Source organism: Stegodyphus dumicola, chromosome 3 (genome assembly GCF_044657685.1).
Source record: "Stegodyphus dumicola isolate Sdum_Otavi_A_Nest chromosome 3, ASM4465768v1".
Taxonomy (NCBI): domain Eukaryota; kingdom Metazoa; phylum Arthropoda; class Arachnida; order Araneae; family Eresidae; genus Stegodyphus; species Stegodyphus dumicola.
Window position 1 is genome coordinate 206,889,687 of NC_140770.1, and position 18,871 is coordinate 206,908,557.

At 33.4% G+C, this 18,871-nt stretch overlaps 1 protein-coding gene across 1 annotated transcript in view; it reads left to right on the top strand.

Moving 5' to 3' along the window:
• Positions 1-18,523, top strand: part of LOC118193327 (dual specificity protein phosphatase 4-like) — a 40,774-nt gene extending 22,251 nt beyond the window's left edge. Inside the window, exons 2-3 of the mRNA XM_035364401.2 lie at positions 3,703-4,059; positions 16,617-18,523. Of these exons, the coding sequence (XP_035220292.1) occupies positions 3,703-4,059; positions 16,617-17,086 (827 nt within the window). The 3' untranslated portion in view covers positions 17,087-18,523. The remainder of the gene's footprint in view (positions 1-3,702; positions 4,060-16,616) is intronic.
• The last annotated feature ends 348 nt before the right edge of the window (positions 18,524-18,871 follow it).

Sequence of the window (18,871 nt, forward strand, 5' to 3'; positions counted from 1 at the left end):
TTTTGGCAAGCCATCTTTAACAGGAAGACTGCTCGCGCGTCATTTCCGTTTCTAACTTTATATATTCGTATAGTTTTTGAAGAGGTATATTCGCGTATCCTGTTTATCTTTCTCGGATCGTCTACTTACCCAACATCCTCGACCTCTAGAAAATTTATCTCCCGTCATGCATCGTATCAGCAGCGATTTGCGGGAACTTATCTCTCTGCTGTGTGATGTGGCTTCATACATGGCAGACACCATTAAAAAAAGTGAGATTATAAAAAAAAGATTGTCGTATTTTTTCTGAGCAAAATTTCCTAACGCTCCCAAGGATTCTCTCGATTGAATATTTTGATGTCGTCGTCTTTATCTGTTCCCTGTTTATATTTATTTTTTTGGATCTTATTTATTCTCAGAAAATTTTAATTGGAAACGTTGTTTACATGTTTCTTGAGTGATGTACGAAATTACTGAAGTAGCATTTTTTATGCCTGAAAATTCTAGGATATGGAAATGAAGATAATTTAACGGGATGGAAAGAAGTTAAAGTAGACTATCAATGCTTGCAATCTCTGTTCAAGGCCTGATATATCCTGGCTTTCGCTAGATATGCGCGATGTTGCTTCACTGATATATCTGCAATAATTCTATTGCATCTTTCGCTTCGTCTTCCGAGTAAAGATTTTGAATACTAGTAATAACTTGATTTTTAGTGAATCGTGAAGGCACGCTATGTATTAAAACTCGAGGACTTTCCTACGTAAGAAAGAACTAAAGAAGAGGAATGTTTTCTTAGTTTAAGGGAAACAGGCTCGTATTCACATTACACATAGGGGAAAAACCATAGAAGCACCTATGCAGTCATTTGAGATTCGAACACAGGTCAAACTAACAGTAAATTCTATGAAATTGGTATACTTAGGTTTTTAAAAACTCCACTAAATTAAAAGTAGCTTCTGAAGACGTTTATTAATAACCTGACGTTTATTAATTGAATTGAATTCGATTTAGTTTTGCTAAAAATTTTAATACTATTTGTATAGTGTTTGAATTTCAGTGAAACTTGCCACAGTGACTTCTTCTGTAAGTGACTGTTGTTTCAAAAAAGGTAATTAAAAAACAGCATTGAATATCGTCGGTAATCATATTCTATCAAGCGACCATCTTCACAGAAAACTAAAATTGTCTTGAACCTAGGATGGTCGTCTTGGGGAGGTTACACTGTACCACATTTAACTGTTAATGTACCTAATATAGATGCCACTGCAATCAGGGCCGTTCCAAGGCCATTGGCTGCCCGCGTACTTTCTTAAGATTACCGCCCTCAGATTTAAAAAAAAATGCTTAGTGATTAATATTTTTTCATACTCACTAAGTACTTATATGTGACAAATTGTGTAAAAAGTATTTACATATGACAAGTACTTACAATGAAGCCTGTATGTTATTATTGCATATTTATTTCTGTAAGGAATCATTAGAATTCTAAATTATTTTTATAATAATTAATTTACTAATTCTACATATATATCGTATGTATATAATATGCACACATTGAGAGCAGTATTTCGACTAGTGAAATTTATTATTCATATCACGGATATTTCTGAAAAGCTGTTAAATACTTTATTCATGACTAATACGGTTTTTATTTGGTAAATGTTCAGATATTTAGCCCTTTTTTGTGCAAAATACCACGTACCTAAATGTAAGTTCTCTGCACCTTCATTTCTCCGTTCATGAGTTAATAAAGTTACTTAGCTAAAGTCTCCTAGCAACAAAGCAAAATAACAGATAACCGCTTTTTTAAAGGACACAAGATGGCCTTTGAAGGAAACCTCAAAGTTCATCTTGTGCAACCTTGGAAAGCTATCGTAAAGATAATTCTAGAAACATTCATTTCAGATGGTAATCACTGTGTCATTAATCTATACTTTTGCACGTAAGTTAAAAATAATGTGCTTATTTTTTATTCGTAAGGCTTATCGAATTCGGAGTGGAGGGGTTGATTATGCAGAGCAGAGATAGATCTAAAACGGGAGAGTGTGAGGGCAGTTGTAACACGCAAGTTTCGTCCCCGTGGCGTATACTACTGAAAGATTCGTGAAAGGAGGGGGTCGAGTAAATCGACCTCGGTCCCGTTTACGTCACATTAACGTCACTACGATCACATTTTTTTTATCCATTTCTACGTCATATCCGTACTTCGCACGCGACTGCAGTTTTGACAGAAAATGATGTGGACTTCCTTCCGTCTCAGTTTCATTCCAGACAAAACTTCACTGACGTCAGAGAAAGAACCGGAGTAAATGATGAAGAATCTAAACTAGTTTAATTTCTACATTCTCAATTTCGTCTTCTTGAAAAGTAAAGCTTGTTACTCGTGTTTCACTTATACTCTTTTAATCGTTGGAAATATTCAATTAGAAATGAATTGGTGCTGAGGTAAAACACAGATGAAAAAGTTTTATTTTTTAGTCATCATTAAAAAAAACTTTCGTGGTGTCGTACATTTGGCGTACCATTTCATTTGCCAAATAGGTTTTTAGCCGTTTTGAATATTTGGTTTTTGTCAATTCAATAATAAAACATCCAAAGTTCTTAGACTTGACCAAATTCCAGAAATTTAGCCTTTTTAATTTTAGTTGGCATTAGTTTTATTATTATTATCTCGTAGTGAAAATTTTACATGAAAGTCGCTAATTATTTTTGTGCAGTTAATACCTGAAACGTTTTCTGCAATTCGTTAAGTGTATACTTTAAAGAATACAATTCGTTAAGTGTGTACTTTAAAGAATACAATTCGTTAAGTGTGTACTTTAAAGAATACAATTCGTTAAGTGTGTACTTTAAAGAATACAATTCGTTAAGTGTGTACTTTAAAGAATACAATTCGTTAAGTGTGTACTTTAAAGAATACAATTCGTTAAGTGTGTACTTTAAAGAATACAATTCGTTAAGTGTGTATTTTAAAGAATACAATTCGTTAAGTTTGTACTTTAAAGAATACAATTCGTTAAGTGTGTACTTTAAAGAATGCAATTCGTTAAGTAAGTGTATACTTTAAAGAATGCAATTAAGTGTATTGTATACTTAACCTGAACTCTTTCTGTTTTGAAAAATTATTTTTCTTTGTGTTTTGAAAACTCGAGCAGAACTAAAGATTCTCAAACAAATTAGGTAAGATGTGGAGTTATTGAATCTTTCGTAAGCTGGAATCGAAAAATCAACCTCTCCGGAAACAACCTGAATTTTATTTCTCGCCTGGATGTCCCACCCCATTACATTTCTAAGGCACATGAAAGGAATGCTTTGCAACGACGACATTGATGACTCAAATCCTAGAGTATCTATTGTAAAGATAGTATGAAAAATACTCAGATTTGTTTGGTTTTATTGTGAAATTTGAGTTTGGCAAAGTTGACATTTTAATGTGACATTTATAGATTCTAGGAATAAATCTGATCAGGAATTAAGTCATTTGTTTTCCATTTAGTTACACCTTCATCTTTTTGTTAGAATTTGCTACTAGTAATAAATTCGTGTTTTAAATTCTACATTCTTCATGACTGAATAAAAATAGTAAAAGGTTATCTTGTGAAGAAAGATTTCGATTTTTGATATTGTTGAAAGATAATTTTGGCGTCATATAATCTAATTCTGTCAGTTATTTTTGTATATCAATTATAATTGATTAATAGGTCTTTTCATTTTCATCAGGTGGATATCAAAATTTCAATCGCTTGTTTCCGGACCTCGTAATTCAAGCTCCATCAGCTACTCCTTCCCCTGCTTCTTCCCCATCCCCTAGTCCTGGCGGGCCAGGACATTACAGACCCAAATCTTCTGAGATCCTGACTGGACCAGTTGAAATTTTGCCGCATTTATACCTGGGCAGTGCCCGGGATGCCGCACACAAAGAACAACTCCAGCAGCTGGGAATAACTGCGTTGCTCAATGTGACTCAGTTCTGCCCGAACCTTTTTCAAGAAGTTTTCGAATACAAGTGCATTCCAGTGCGGGACACTGGGTGCGAAGACATTGGGGCGTATTTTCAAGAAGCCATTCACTTCATTGGTAAGTGCCTTTTGGTTCTTATTAACTTTCATCTTACAAACCTCTATAAATGTAAAGATACAGTGTACTGTGAGCCAAACGCGGGACAAGGTTTCGATATTCAACGCGACTAGGGGTAGCTTTTTTGCGGTAAGCATTCTGTCTGATGTAAAATAAGTTTCGTTAAGAAAGATTTTAAAGGCATCACTTCTTATTTGATTCGCAATCCTTGCTCAAAATAATTAGACTTCACAATTTAGCGTTGTATCTTATCAGAACGCTCTAAAAATTTTAATTCGGTTATTGTGCTTTTGTGTAATTCAAGTTGTGTGTTAAATGTGTATGAAATGCATCGTTCTCAGTACTTTAATCGAAATTGTAGGCTTAAATGGAACTTGAGTAATTATGTAAAATTATATGGGATTGCACTAAATTTGAATTCTTCGGTTGTAAATGTAAACATGTGCGTGTGTTCTAGGCCTAACACATTCGTCAAATGTAATGTTTTATTGAAATTTCTTAAGAAAAATATTTCTGAATGCCTTTTTAACTATAGCGGTATTGATTAGGATCTCTGAATATCGAGCGTTAAGAACATTTTAAATTGATATTATTTGCAAATACCCAGTCATTATTTATCTGCGTGAATAAATCGTCTGCATATTTTGCGTCTCCCAAAATGTTTACATAATAAGTTCATTTTCTCGTCAGAGGTGGTTTTACGTCACCAAAGTATCGAAACAATATTTAATCTGAAATTGCGTGCTATTGTGATACCTGTATCATGTGCGACACGGAAACAAAGTAAAGAAATAAGTGGCTTATTACCCGTGGCTAAATTGCAGCTTAGTAACCGTTACAAGTATAACAAAAGATCCGCAATTATTTGGAAACTGAATTTCTAGTCATGTCATCTCTGACGTCAAGTATAAATATAATCGACAAACGTGGCTCAGTGACCGCATGGTTCAGAGCTGCGGTTTCGCCCTTTGACGTAGAGATCGGAAGTCTGTCATTTTATTTATTAAAACTGCGTTTGACTATATTTAAAAAATAGTTTTTCGGATAGATCTGTAAGGTTAATTTGGCTTGGTATGGTCCCAACCGCCATGATGAATTAATGATTTTGTTGTAAATCATTCTAAATGTTCAAATATATTTACTGTTTACCTTCGGACTGGAATTATTAAATTTCAGATTCTGTCAGTTATCCTGAATTCGGAATTGAGTTTAAACTTCTTGACTAAATGTTTTTAATCTCCTTTATCACACTAAAAGACGTATAATTAGGTTGTCAGAAGAATTGTTAATAATCATTTCAATAATTAATACATGATCTTTTTTTTTTTTTTTTTTTTTTTTTCCTTTTTTTTTTTAGATTTTAGAAACTGAATTTCTTAATAATTTAAACTTCTTAGATTTAGAAACTGAATTTCTTAATAATTTAAACTTTTACATTTTTTCTTCCTAGTTGTTTGTCTTCTGCGAAAATATTTCATGCAGGGTAAGATATTATCGTCCTTATAATTAATTACCTTCGTAATTATACTCTCGAAGCTTAAAGGTGCCCTTACCCTTTAGGTTGCTTATATTTTTTTACTTAGTATTAAACTAAATACTTGAGCCCTAAAACTGCATATTAGTGTTATTTTAGTAAGATTTAAAAAATAACTGGTTTTAGAGTTTGAGGAAGAAGAAACATATCGGCTGTGATATAGCCATAACTGAAGATGAACGTTTCAGATCTGTTCAACTGTTTGCACAATTATATTAGCGTTAAGCTTTCATAACTAAATAGGTATAAAATTCATTAGTATTACATATAACTAAGTCTACATGAAATGCAAGATTTATCTCTCTTGAAATTAAATTCTCAAAACTTGCCTGCCATACAATGCTTCATCTCGAAATTATAAACCAGCAGTTACCAAGCAAGTATATTCGCTCGGCATTGCCGAAGTACTTTTCCAATGCATTACTGGCTGTATGTAGTTTTGTTGTATACCACCTGTGCTAGTAGGTGGAAATCTGTATCTCATGACTTTCATGCGAAGACATTTTTCTACCTTGTATTTTATTATCCGAAATCATAATCTCTTCTAAACCTATGCGTGTATCGAAGATGACATTAATCCCATCTGAAAAGGAAAAGATGTGTTAAAATTCAGTAATTTAGGTTTGAAACTGTTATTCTGTGTATTAAGTGTGATGAAACTTCCAAACATCTTTAATTTTTCTCTGGCAACTAACGACAAAAACGAATTATAATTCATAAATATTTCGTGCACGTAAGATATTAACGATTATTTACTAGCAAAATACCATTGTTTCCCGTTTGAAGGTCATCACAGAATTGCACATCCAGTGATGTTTCGAATGTGGCCGTGAATGGCGAACAGTAGTTGGCAATAATTTAGCACCAAAATAAAAATCACTTTCGCGTATGTTAATGGATAATATCCTGAGACGGATATCCGTAGGGTAGGCATACTATTTTATTCATAGGAAATCCTCGCGCTTTTAACAAACATCTCTTTTGTATGGAAAAGTTGTCTGCCTCTTTCTTGCGGATGTGCGCAACCGATATCCAATAACCCTTTTAAAATAAATTTCGTTTGTCGTTCGTGCCTGTGTTCACGCCTAAGTTCGGGCGAGAAAAATGTTAATAACTTATCTGCAACATGTTGCTTAGCCAGTTGAAGGCTAGAGTAGAACGTATTGAAATACGTTTCTACTCTAGCCTGTTTCAAATTCGGAAATATTGTGGGGGGGGGACTCTTTTGCTTTTTCCACCTAAAGAGTTTGCGTAATACTATTTTTCAAGCATAACGTTTTATTTCGTTTGTTTCCCAGGCATTGTAAACGGAATTTTATCTCCAGAATAAATATTTTGAGCTGTCCGTATGCTAAATTCTATATTAAAAATTTTACTTTAGGGCGAAATGTGCACTGAATTTTCAGTTTTTGCTGCATTTTATTGTACATGGAGTGTATAATCTTGTACTGTAAGTAAAAAACTTGCCAAATGTGATCTTCAGTTGTAATTCCCCTCGCCTTCAAATATTAATTTTCTTACTGAAGTAAACTCTCCTTTATACTTGAATTGTTTAGGCACAAGTTATCATCCCTGACCTTGAAGTGAACTTGCATTTCTTACAGACGCTGGTGCGCTTTTTAAAATTATTCATTATCCCCTACCAATGTGTTTCCAACTTGTTTTAATTACGAGCTTTACTTCGCTCAGCGGGGTTCGGGATCATTTGAAAACATTCGTCATTACGTAAGCTCTTCTACTACGGTAAAAGTCGTACAGTAGCTTTTCTGGCGGGATATCTACATTTAGCTTTATTTTCATCTCCGTACTGCTACACATCCTCTGGCAGACGTTTCGCAACATTTCGCGGAGGAAGTGCCATAGTAAAGTACGTATTCGGAATTAGAAACGGGCCACCGGGATCAAAATAGAACTTCCTGTGCGCCGAGGACCCAGGTGATGCATCGGTTGGGTTTGCGTCTATCGCTCATTTATCGTTTCCGCGGCGAGATACACTTTAAAGTGTTCCACATGGAGTGTATTGATAGCGATTCTTATTCTTATTATCTTAATCGGGATGAGAACTGCGAGCTCAAGATTAATAAGATTTTTTTTACATCAAAACTACGATACGATAAGCGCGTATGTGATAGAAGCACCCCTCATAAATCTTCATTTGATATCTTAACCGCTTTACGGAGCATAGACAAATCTGCCAAAGATTTTTCGAACAGCATCTAGAACTAATCCCTTCAGAAGAACTTTGTCATGTGAAGAATTATTTATTGTTGATTTCATTTTCAATTAGAATGTCTGCCTTTGCAATTTCTGTCATTTAAATTAAAGCAATTTTATAAGACAAAATGGTATGAGTATTAAGTTTATAAAAAAATAAGCTTTTCGTGGTAACTAATATTTATCAAAGGAGAGCATCTGTCATCTGAGTTACAGGGTTAGGCCATAGGAATCTGTTTTGAAATTGAAACCAATGCCATTAAAATATTTTAAGTTGTTCTCTACAGTCTAGCGATTTTTTAGTTGTATAAATTTGCAGTACTGCAGATTTGGAGAAGTTATGAGTTTGGTGAATATTGCTAAAGAATTCATGACTGTGCTTTAGCGTGTGTGTGTGTATTTAATTATGGCAAAGCACACGAGGGCTATCTGCCTAAGGGGAGGGATGCCTTTCGTGGAGGACTTTCTAAGGGAAACTGGCTCGTATACACGTCACACATGGGGAAAACCACGAAAACGCCCATGCAGCCAGCCCGTTCGCGGGATTCGAACCTCGGACCGAACTACCAGTGTTCAGCGACTTTACCGCTCGGCCGCTGGTGGGCGACTGTGCTTTAGCATATGCTTGCTGATATATAGGTGGTACATTATGCAGACTTCCAATATGCGACTATTTTCTCTGGAATATTGTAGTTAATAAAGTAGTAGATACAATAGGTATTGTAGGTACATTAATAAACCTAGGAATGCTGAACACAGAATAACATTGCAGAAAATAATTGTCAATATACAAGTACAAGTGAGCATGGTCCAAACGGCAGAGAACATTGGAAAATATTCTCTTCAAAAAGTGAAGAAAGGCATTGCAGTATTATATTAAACGCTTGCTGTTGTGTGAAAAAATATTTGAGTTACATTTTCAAGGTTGGTTTCTATTTTAAAATCATTGGATTCTACCATCCAACCCCTTTTGCATCCCAGTAAGTAAAAATTACTGTATGTGAACAATTCTGTAATTTCTGCGGTTGTTTCGTTTCCTTGCTAATGCTGTGGTATGAGTCATGATCAGTATGAAAAATAGGTCTCCAAGTAGATGCCTCATTTTAAGAAAGATTTCGCGGAAAGAACCCGAAGTAATAAGATTATGTATTTTATTACATACAAATATCTGTTTCACCTGATATGCTGTTTTGTAAAACATTTTCATATTTTTGTTGTCTATAGGGAAAAGAAAGATCATAATTTAATAATTTTATTTTAATGTGTGTGTGCAGTGTGATAGTTTTTGAATATTTTAAACTACATTTCTTGATGTGAAATCGGACTTCAAGCAAATGTATATGGGCATAATATTTTACTTAAATGACATTAATGTATTAAAAATAGCATTGTATACATGCAGATACAATTCAATTATTATATATGCAAATAAAGATTAATATTAAAAATCTAAGAGCTGTTTTTTTTTTTTTTTTTTTAAATCTCTATTCCTTTTTCTTTCCCTCCCCTTATCTATATCAACGTGGGGCGAAAATTTTCTTCAAAGGGGGTTGGAAATCTGTGGTGCGTATGATCAATTGTCCTCATTCAGTTGTCGTGCGACATGGGGAGTGTCGTTTTCGTCCTTATTTTAGGTCTCCCTCCCTTTTCATAGTGATTCACAAATTCTATAAAATGGGGGGGGGGACTCCACCTACCGGAAGCCATCTCTGCCGGAAGTGATCCCTGATTTAGAACTCTTCTCCTGGAGAGATCAACCAGTTCCTACGGGATGTTCACGAAATGGGTGTATTAACGAGCGGATGCGAATGCTTTCTTTTGCTTGTGGGAGGGAGTGGTAACTGAAAATAGACTAGTCATGAGCATATTAAAGTAACTGACGCACTTTTTCAAAAGTACACGCCAATCAATTTAATTTTGCTGCAGTTTTTGTTTTTAAATTAAAGACATCTAATTACATTTGTATCCGTCTAGTAGAAGTTATTGTATTTTAGCTTCTAAGATCTTGTCGCTGAATTCCAAACTGAACTGATCGGTTAAAGTAAATGCTTGTGTTTCTCAAGAAAAATGATTTTTTTTACGAAAATAATGATGCAGAAATTGATTTTGAACTGCACCTGAGTTAACCCCTGCATTTGAAATTCCGATACACAAGTTAATGTGATAAAAGATAATTTGGACAAGGCTCTCGCATTTTAGTCACTGTTATCATACATTAAAAGCCGACAATCTCAAAATTATGAGTTTAGTATTTCCGTGTGATTTAAGATTAAAAGGTAAAAGTGTCATCGAATCAATTTTTAATAGCAAAACTATTCATAGTTAATCAATTTTCTTGTCTCTTATAGCAAAAATAATTCAGAATCTTCACATTTTTTAGACTTGTGCTCGTGTATTTATAACATAACAATGTAAGTTTTAAAGCAGCGCACTGCATTTTTAGTTAAAATTTTGAAATAGCATTTCACCGATATTTAGAAATATATTTATATTCCCCATCTTTGCAACTTTATCTTCTTGGCGCTTGAGTGACTGATCCTGTAGTATGATAATACAGGTATTGTAATTAGTGTTCCGCTTAAGACAAGTATCCGTAATTGCTCATAATCTGTTTTAATTCGCAAACCCCTTTTTTAACTTCAGCCCACCAGCGGCCGAGCGGTAAAAGTCGCTGAACACTGGGAGTTCGGTCCGAGGTTCGAATCTCGTGAACTGGCTGGCGGCTGCATGGGCGTTTTCGTGGTTTTCCCCATGTGTAACGTGTATACGAGCCAATTTCCCTTAGAAAGTCCTCCACGAAGGCATCCCTTCCCTTAGGCAGATAGCCCTAGTGTGCTTTGCCATAATTAAATACACCAACACCAACCTTTTTTAACTTCCAAATGATAGCTATAAAATGATAAACCGATTGATAGACCATGTCAGTTCCATATCGATTAAATATAGATGTTCATATTTACGTAAATTTTAAGTAAATTGAATTATTTGTGAAGTATCTCGTCCTTCACTGTTTCCATAGGTTCCACCGATGACTGAGTGGCCTGAAGCCCCGGAACATCGTAATTTCATTCTAGTTGTGATCCCGGATAATCGATTTTTTTCTTATATTCTCTTTCCAAGTATTATGCAAATACGAGTTAGTTTTTCTCAGAAAGGCCTAAATTCTATTTGTTCTGGCAGCATTGTAGTTAGTTTGAGTTTCATACTTGAGCAGTTATTGAGGGTGTCAACTGTAGTAACAAATTCTGGAAATATATATAAAGACTGCGACAGTTTCCATGACAATCTGAACCGAGACAGCCTAGCACATTCTGGGATATCTGGGTAACTAAGATTGCTTTACTTTTTGAAAACAGCCCACCAGCGGCCGAGCGGTAAAATCGCTGAACACTGGTAGTTCGGTCCGAGGTTCGAATCCCGCGAACAGGCTGGTTGCATGGGCGTTTTCGTGGTTTTCCCCATGTGTAACGTGTATACGAGCCAGTTTCCTTAGAAAGTCCTCCACGAAGGCATCCCTCCTCTTAGGCAGATAGCCCTCGAGGCTTTGCCATAATCACACACACACATTTTTTGAAAACAAACGGAACTCTCAGCAAAAATGAATGAGCAATTAAAAAACTAAATAAAAATTCTAACCATGGAATAAAATACTTTTCACTCCGGCGCTGTGTCGGTAGTAATTTTAAGAATATTTTTTATAAATAAAAAAATAAAAATAAAAAAAAAAAAAAAAAAACTCCAGCGTCATTTTTTATTAATTCACGAATTTAATTCGTCATTCCCTTGTACTTCTTCAAAGCGTGTTTTAGAATTAAAATTTCTTTTTTTCCAAAAACTAGCAATGTTTTTAAAAACGCGAGGCTGTCGTGAACAATTCAGCGGCCAGTCGGTAAAATTGCTGAACACTGCTTGCCATAATCAGCTAAGCCAATTCAGTGAATGGACTCTTAAGAAATTTCGCATTGCTTGATGGGAAGGAAATACTTGATCTTATTGCAAGAAATATGAAATTACCAACTCAGATATGGGACAAATTCTAATCGGAACAGCTGCATATTTAGTCTTCTGAAGTCGTCTAAAGATGGTAACAAATCAGAATTTTTAAAGCAATCTATGATAAGTTTAAATCTGTTTTCAGTTTTGATAAAATTAATTCAGGGTTGAAGAAACATTGCATGTAACTTAATCCAGTTTTTGGAGTATATGATTCAGTAACTGGCGAAAGTATGTAGACTGAGTGCATATTAACGTGCGCATATTAATTTTATAAAGTAATGAAATATTATAATCCCTTCTGAAACTTGCAAATGATTTTTCATCTTCGGAAGAAATACTTTTTACATAAATTTCATAAACTACATGTTCATGATATCGTGGAATAAGACTTCTTTAGCAGAAAATTTCATATCTGAGAAAATGAGTTTCGTTTCAAAATTTTAGAAATCTTTTTATAGGGGGTAAACGTTGGCTTTACATTGCCAATGTCGCAGCAATTTTCTTTGTAGTTCTTTTCTATATTGTAAGATTTTTATCTTGCATAAGGGGCTTTTAATGTACCTTGTCTAATTTAAATTCTGTTTGAGGTATTTATCAAAATGTAAATGTAAGAGAAGTAATGATACACGAGTACTCCACGCCGAAACCGGGTTCTGCTGTTCCCTTTACTATGGAACAGAAACGCTCAGAGGAGGAATCTTTTGGGCCCTATTCCAACACCTAGATAATAACACTAGATCTTTCGAGAAGATGTTGCCTATTCGCGTATTCTTTATCCCTCAAAAAATAACCGTTGGGCGGGAAAACAGAACTCAGCATTACTACTACCATTAAGGTAACCAACAACCAGCCATACGCTTTTCTAAAACTGCTATCAAATCATAATACGATATTATATATATATATATATATATTTTAAAAGTTTTGGTCAGTCCGTTAAAAGCATTAAAATAAAATAATAAAAACCACGAATGAAGATCTTGGGTTTTATTTTCAGCACTTGCCGTTATGCGTGAGTGTTTTGATAATATCCACAAATCGTGACTCTTGCGATCCTTAGCTTTGTATGTCTCTTAAACCATTCTATGTTTTGTATTGTTTAAAATATCTTGGAGGCGTTTCATGCGTTATAATTGCGAACTAAATGGAAATAACTATTGAATGTTTTCAAGTGTCTGTTTTAATGCAGAAAGCCCTTAGACCCTATTTTTCTTCGGAATCAGTCGGCCGACCGCTATATTAATGTGAGCGTAGGTGGATGTTTGACCCTGCGAAACGGAACGTTTAGGGACATGCTTGCTCACGATATGTCAATTATTCTTTGTTGCTTCTTTTCCCTGCTAGTCACGACACGTTCGTGTTGAGCGTGGTGCTAACGTCTGAAGAGTAATGTGGGCGGTTTATATCTCCTGGTTGAAGAATTCGCGTTCCATAAGTTCAGTAACATATGTTATTTGCCTAGAAACTTTCGAGCAGAAGTTCATTGCGCTATAATACATATATGTAAAAATAGTACTCGTATCAATATTCAAGAATAATGGAAATGATAATTCTTTATATATGTATATATAATTTATTTACTAAAGAAATATTGATAATATTATCTCTTATAATTTTGGTAGAAGTATCTAAAAAGAGGGAACCCAGAGGTAGGAAGTTTAATTCCGAAAATTGTTTTAAGTAACTTGAGTGTAAATTGTTAAAAATGTTTTACGGGGACTTGAATTAAATCGTGAATAACAAAATTTCAAACTTTGAAAAAGAAATTAAATTAAAAGCAAGTAATTATTGCTATTGATCGGAAATTAGTTGACTTTTCAAGGGGAACAAACCAACTCCTGTTCAATGAACAATAATTAATTTTAAGATCATACAACACACACACACACACACACATATATATATATAGGAACTACACCTTTGCTTGTTCATTTAGTTGATATTTCAAATTTAGGTTTAGAAGTATCTGTGATTCGGAATTAGGAGAATTAAGTAACTGCGTCTCATAGCAATCATCCAGTCATCTTCTTTAGAATGCCATACCTTAAACTGGCTACTGTTTCTTAGAATATAAATAAGGACTGGTCCTCTTCCAAAGAAGGCCAAAACTGTCTGGAACCAAGGGTTGTCGTTTGAAGTAAATTTCACGGTTTTTGAGTATACAGTATTAAAGCGCATAACAAAAGTTTTAAACCGTAGTTTTTTATAAATCGGATATATTATTAAGTATATATTCACTCGAATAAAATGCTTATTAGTTTCCCTTGCAACTTCCACATACGCATTCCTTACTTAGATAAATAAGCCTTATGTGATTTGGCTGAACTAACAAATTCAATTTGAATTTTGATTTTTGGCTGAATGAATGCTATTCTGTACATGTACAGCCAACACTCGTTGTAACGACTGATGATCCCACTCGTTGTAACGACTAATCACATCCCCGCGTGATTAAAATGGATTACCGTTATGGCCGTTACATTATATTGCTGTACTTGTTCAGGAAGCGACGAATTGTTACAGACACATCAGCTGTATTTAGTTATACATGATAAACATGCATATATTTAATTACGAAAGATCGATTATTCCATTATTTTAAAAAGCATGCTGCGACTTTACTTTTGAGTTTAACTTTTGTACATGGTACTTATTTCTTTAGAGCTAGTCCGAGACTAAATGTGGAATTCTTTTGAACAGGAAAACAAGCATGTATGTCTATTTTTGTGCATTTTGTAATTTCGCATGTTTGTTTTCCTAAACCCTTTTAATAGAACGTGCATTTGTAAGCAGAATGTAGTTTTGTGCAGATATTTTTTCTTGCACACGAGCTTATTTGTTGTAAAATAAAAGTAAAAGGTGCATTCTTTGGCGAGAAACCCATGAAATAGCAATTAGAATAATTCATCGTGCAGTAACTGTATTAGTGATAAGTTTCAAATAGATGCTTCGTATAAAGAACCACGCGTTTGATTGCATTTATTCCTTCTCGAAAATGCTCCATTCTTTGAAAATGAGAACTTGTTTCGTTTGGATATAAATTTATCGTAACATGAAGCTACCATCTGTCAAGCTCCTAACGAAAACAAACAAAATTTAAAGAAGAGAAGGAGGATAAACACTTTGCAAGCAAACTGCTCCTCTTTTCTCACGTCTCACGACATTTAACAACCGGAACTTATAATATGTTTTACTATCTTCGAATTTCCGCTTTTTTGGACCTTGGTCCTTTCGGCTCGAAGAAAAATTTCACTTTTCTCCTTTGGCAGCGTTTTTACGATCGTTAGGCACAGGAGAATATAGCAGGAGGGAAAGGAATGGGAACCGCCATTAGTTGCCCTTTTAAAAAAGGAACCGTTTGTTAGAATGATGTTTATGACCTTCTCGAAGCTGCCACTGAAGTTTTGCAGTCCAAGGCCATTATTTCGACTTTAAATAAAAAGAGGAAGAGAAGAGAAAAAAAAAAAAAAATTGAAGCGAGGTAGAATTTGAAGGAAAAAAAGAGTAGTAGGGGGATTACGCGGGATGTTCTGTTTTAAAATAGCATCAGCTGGAAAGATGCGTGGAGAATGTGAAGCGATTTCACTACGATGGTGCTTTCCAAGGTAGCATAAGTTGGGTATTTACTTCTACTGTTCCTAGCTATTGCCATGGCCGTGAAGACAAATTCGTCATGATTCTGATGTCTATACAGAGCATTAATGCAAATTATTAAGTTCCTCTTTACCAATTTTCAGCCGTATTTGGAAAATAAATGAATGTCTACAAATTGACTTAAATGTTCAATTTTCAAGCCCGTTGCCTGGGCTACAGAAATTGTTTTTGAATTTACGTATATGTAAAATTGCGATTGAAGTTGATTTTTTAAATTCGCTTTCTGTGTCGGTAAAATATAGTCATCGTAGCGGTCGTTGTTTAATTGTTGAAGTCATGATCTTTAGACTTGCTGTTATGATTTTTGGTGGGGAAGTAATAGTCCTTTCTTTGCAAAAGTTATTTAACCAGTTTTTTCAAGCATTTACAGTAAACTCAAGCATAAACAATTTTCTAAAGAAATAAGTCTGACATTTAAGAATTCATTTTTATTATATTATATAACCAGAAAGATGCATCTGCTTTATTTGTTGGAGGCAATTATATAAAAATTATTATATATGTAAAAATTAAGAACTGCATAAAAATTTTCATAATATTGGCATCACGCTTTGTGTGTGCACTTTTTTAATTCTTTTGTAATTAATTACATGTTAAAAGAATGTAATTAAACTAGCAGCTTTGATATTTTTATTGGTCTGAAAGGATTTTCATTATAGTTTATCATCTGTGTCAGTGTGTAAAAGATTATGATGCAAAAACAAAATGTATTGGCTAATAATTCTATTAGCTCACTTATTGGAGACATAATTTATCACCTTTAAAACAAGTTATAAATTGTTTCTTTTGTGCTTTAAATGTATATTTTCATACTGAAAGTTATTAAATCTTAAGAAAATTTAAGCAGACCCCCATCTTGAAAGCTTCGAAATTGTTTTGTTCGTCAGGATCCAAAAAGAAATGATTTAAAGAATGCAATCATTAATTTATTTCTCTTTCATTAAATTGAACTTTGAATATACAACTCAATAATAACTTGCTGTTTAAGCATATGAATTTGTTTTGTAAACAGAATTTTAAAAAATCAAATAGAGAACAAAAAGTGCTCATGATTTTGATGTCTGTATTATCTTATAGAGTAATATTACATATATTCAAAGTATTTTTGCAGTTCATCAAGTTCGTTTTTTCAGTATTAATGTTCTCATTTTCATTTTAGATCAAGTTAAATCTCAAAATGGAAAAGTTCTGGTTCATTGCCAAGCTGGAGTCAGTCGATCGGCTACCATCTGCATAGCGTATCTGATGGCCACAAAACGTTTACGCATGGAGGAAGCCTACAAGTATGTGAAGTCCAGGAGGAGGATTGTGTCCCCAAACTTCAGTTTCATGGGACAGTTACTGACATTTGAAAATAAGATTTTTTCATCTGGATCAAGATTTCATTTATCATCTCCAGGTTCTCCTCTTTTGGCAGTAGATGCATCCACTCCTGATCCTGATTCATTAACACCATCCCATGGTGCAACTCAGCGCAATGTCTTTGATTTTGTGACTCTTCCACCATCTGTCAATGAATCTGGACTAGACATGACATCTGTTAGTGTATCTGACAGTGATTTCACTAGTGTACAAACTTCTATAGCAGATTCTTGCCATAAACTAACATTATCACCATGCGTAACATGATTAAGCTTGTCAGCAGTTCTGCAGTTAACATTTTCAGGAAATGTTCATCTGGTCATTGGTCCAACGTGTAAATTGTGATTATGAGATTGTCTTTTGTAAAGAAATGTTCTATAAATGTTATTAATTTAAAACGTTGCTATATGAAATTAATGTTACTAATACTTATCCACTGTTTTTTTATATAATAGACTGCAAGATCATGGTATGAAATATTAAATGATCTTGCATATATCATAACAAATCTTTTATGTAAGAACATTGCAATACATTTAATCTTAAAATTTTGTATGCATCATTTAAAGTAGTTGCACCTCAATCTGCATGTTGTATCTAGTCTAGTAGACCCTAGTCAATATCTGAAACACATTTGTAGGAAAGTAATTCTATGTAGAAAGATCTATTGGCAATAAGTATTTTGTGCCTTTTGAGAGCCGACATAATATCAAAGTAATTTTTAAAATATTCGATTTTAGTATGTTAGCTTTTCATCAGAAAATATTCATGATTTCTGAAATGTATGTTCTCACAGGTATGTAACTTGAATTTTGTAATTATAAGTGTTATTAAATAAAGAATAGTGCAATGAAAATATATCAAATAATGTCATTTTACACAAGTCAAATTCCTTTATTTAAATTCTTGCATTAAGGATACTAAATATTTCTGTCCTATATTGTAAGAAATTTTGGTTCTTTGAAATATTTAATTTGATAATTTACATTATCTTGATTTGATTTTCATAGCAGTGCTATGTAAAATTAGCATATAATGCCATTTCTAAGATAAAAAAATATTTTAAGGTATTTCTGGGATAACACTTAAGTTAATAGAATAAGAATAATTTTGTAGTAAATTTAATATTACTTTTGATTTTTCATTTATTTGCATTTATTGTATAATGAATTGATTATGTTAATAAAATTAGACTGCTTTGACTAAAATATATATAATCTATATAAACAAAGTTTATATGCCATCCTACTAGATACGATCCGCTTGATCAGTGAGCTTTTGAAGTTTGCTCAAATATTTTGAAGAGTTTTTGCCATAATTTGGAAATGTGAGATATTTTTTACATTTCTTAGTCCATGATTATAAACAGCAATAGAATCTGGAGCTTTATATTTGTATTGGAATGTTCTTTGTATTTTGTATCAAAGTTTATAATTTAAAAGTGAAGTTTTTATCCTAGAAAATATTTTAACAGTTGTATAAAATGATTTCGTTGGAATTAATACTCTTTTTGATACTATGTATTGTGAGTGTATTGACTGGTATGAATTTAACATGTTTCTGAACTATCAAATTGATATTTAAAACTTAATGTCACTGGCAAGTCTATATATGTCATATCTAGTCAACATCTGAAAATAACCGTGCACAGTTACGTACTTTGACAGAAATTAAAGTTACCAATAAATATTTTAATGCGCTATCCATAGTTGCTTTGTTTTTATTATTTAAAAAAAATCATCTCCACATTTATAATAAAATTATGTATTTACATATTCTCTGAAAAGATAATTCAAAGTATATCACTTCACTTTTCATTTCAGCTGAAATGTAACAGTATGCCATGCATTCAACACAGTTCAGGTGTTTGAGTACACTATCTTCTATTTAGCACGGTTTTATTAAAGAATCATAAGTTAGAATAATTATGAAATCTTTATTTAACAAGTTAGAGAGTTTTCTTTATTCGGATAGAATACAATTTAAAGTTAACAGTCTTTACGAGCATTTTAAGTGTTGAAATAAAGAACTTGTAAGATGCTTTTTTAAAAG